Here is a 2,333-nt window from a genome sequence, read left to right on the forward strand (position 1 = left end):
TCTGTCATAAATAGTTATGGGAGATTTAAGATTTATCTTGAAGCTAAAACTTTCAATTTTAATATCAGCTTCCATGAATATTTCAATATTGAATAATATTAACTAAAACCGGTTATTGGACACATTGACTTGCCATTGTCTTTTATCCACATCTCAGATTCAACAGCAAATATCTTCAAGAACATGGTCAAAATCAAAAACTGTTTCAAAGTCAACACAAGAATTTTAAACTGCAAGATATAAACCTTTAGCACGACATTCTTGTGCATTTTATTTAAAAACCCAAAATAAATCTTACATCATTTATTGAAAGTTCAAAACTGTTCTTTCTCCTGTATCCTCCCAGTTCCTCCAGTTAATTTAATAACATCTCTCCATGAAAAAAAAAAAATAAAAAAAAATAACATCTCTCCATGACAATCTCCTCAATAGAATAACTAATGTTATATATATATATATATATATATATATATATATATATGTGCAAAATAGCAAACATCACAAGCTTTCCTATAACCGTTAAATGATCGTCCCCTTTCACATTCCCCTTAGGAAAATGCTATTTACTAGTTTGCTGCTACCTGTGGCTCCTCTGCAGCGTTGGTTGGCCGTGTAAGCTGTAGGAGCCGTCCTGCCTATGGAATCCGAAGAAGAAAACGTATCTGTGTATCGCCGGTAATCACCGAACCATTTCTCGTGCATGTATTTCGTCCGCCGCCACGGGGGTACGTGCATGCCGGCTTTCTTGATGGACTCTTGAGCAGCCGAGCACATCAACCTGATCACTGCCTCAAGTGTCGACGGTCTCCCGACGAAGAGCTTTGGTAGTGAACGGAGAAGTTCCGTGTAGTCTTCTGTTGGCCTTGCGATCTTGAATTCTCCGGCCAGGTTGATCTCAACCATGTAACGTGTCTCGCCGACGACCGCGTCGATGTATTCGTGGGAGCAGGCAGAGATGCCGGAGGTGTTATGCCACTGGGACTTGCAAATTCCTGGACAGATCGAAGATTCAGTCCAAATAGTAATAGTTAGATCAAACCAAATTAAATTTTTTGAATTTTGATTTCATTCAAATGCTATCCGGTGTCACGTGTAGCAGTGTATCAAACTAATACCCAGCCGACTAAAATACGACAGAAGATTCTGTCCAACTCACCTGCATCCAAGCCCCTCTCCTGCATCAGGCGAACCAACCTTCGCCTGACGACGTCCTCGCATTCCAAACCGGCGGTTCCGACCGCTGCTTCCGCCTTTGCCCGTATCCACTTCACCGCCGGCTCTGCCAAATCATCCTTCAGCTCCAACTCCAGTGCTTGCCGCCACTTCGCCGCCGGCCTCTCCTCCTCCTCAATTTTCTCTCCTCTGATGGACATCTCATCGTTGTAGAACGCGTGCACCAGCTCCTCCAACTTCCCCGTCGACCCTTCACTGCCAACGGCGATCACCGCGGTTGCTCCGCCACCGTCCCACAGCCGCGCTCGAGCCTTGTCGTCCAGAGGCGCCATAGCCCTCTTGTATCTTGTCGCCATCTTAAAAGTTTCTGATTGCTCTCCCTTTCTTTTCCTAATTTCCTCCCATCCTGCTGGCTCAAGATATAATTTATAGTGAAATGTGCATTAATGATAATAAAAAACTTTTCATCTTCCTCCTTTTGGAATTATTAATTTGTAGAATGAACCTCGTTATACCATGAGACATAGTTATCCCTCATTTTTAATTATTTGCAATTTAGAATCTCGTTCTTTTTATTTACCATAAAATGATTTTTATAATAAGAATTTGATTTTAAATAATAAAAAATAGCAGTCCTATCAACTTTTGTTTTACTGATTTAAAAAAACTCGACAAAATTGCTCTTCATTTATAATAACTGAGGGGGTTTATTATGTCAAATTGAGAAAACAAGGTGCTGGCTTGATTTCATAATTCATACATTTTTCTCCATTTACTTCACGGGACTGAAGTTTTAGTTTCTAAAGGGTGTTTTTGCAAAAATTGCACTTTCGCAACACGTTGGCCAAAAGCGGAACTGAAGCCGTCCGATCGTCCCGTTTCATAATTCAATACGACGTCCAGGTACGTGCACGTGATTCGCGCGAGGTCGATGGCGGGCGGACTGCCATGTCACAAATGAGTCATTAATGGTTTGTGGGCAATTAACTGCTGATGGTTATAGGCTAATGCCGTCTTGGTAAGCTGAATTTCGTAGAAGCGTCCAGGTTCGATGTATCTAGAATCTCAGCTACTGTCCGTTTTGAGTGAATCTAGACAAGAGTTGCATTTTTAGCTATTTAGATTTGACTGATTCAAATTGCTTCAATGTTATTTATAGA

General features: G+C 41.2%; 1 protein-coding gene across 1 annotated transcript; it reads right to left on the bottom strand.

Moving 5' to 3' along the window:
* Nucleotides 1-472: 472 nt before the first annotated feature.
* On the bottom strand, nucleotides 473-2,333 carry LOC110099029. The gene is made up of 2 exons (XM_020826041.2): nucleotides 1,157-2,333; nucleotides 473-992 (listed from the first exon to the last, which is right to left on the bottom strand). The coding sequence occupies exons 1-2, from the start codon at nucleotides 1,527-1,529 to the stop codon at nucleotides 538-540; spliced, it is 828 nt and encodes a 275-aa protein (XP_020681700.1). The 5' UTR covers nucleotides 1,530-2,333; the 3' UTR covers nucleotides 473-537.

This window comes from Dendrobium catenatum, unplaced genomic scaffold, assembly GCF_001605985.2.
Source record: "Dendrobium catenatum unplaced genomic scaffold, ASM160598v2 fragScaff_scaffold_1632, whole genome shotgun sequence".
NCBI classification, from domain to species: Eukaryota; Viridiplantae; Streptophyta; class Magnoliopsida; order Asparagales; family Orchidaceae; genus Dendrobium; species Dendrobium catenatum.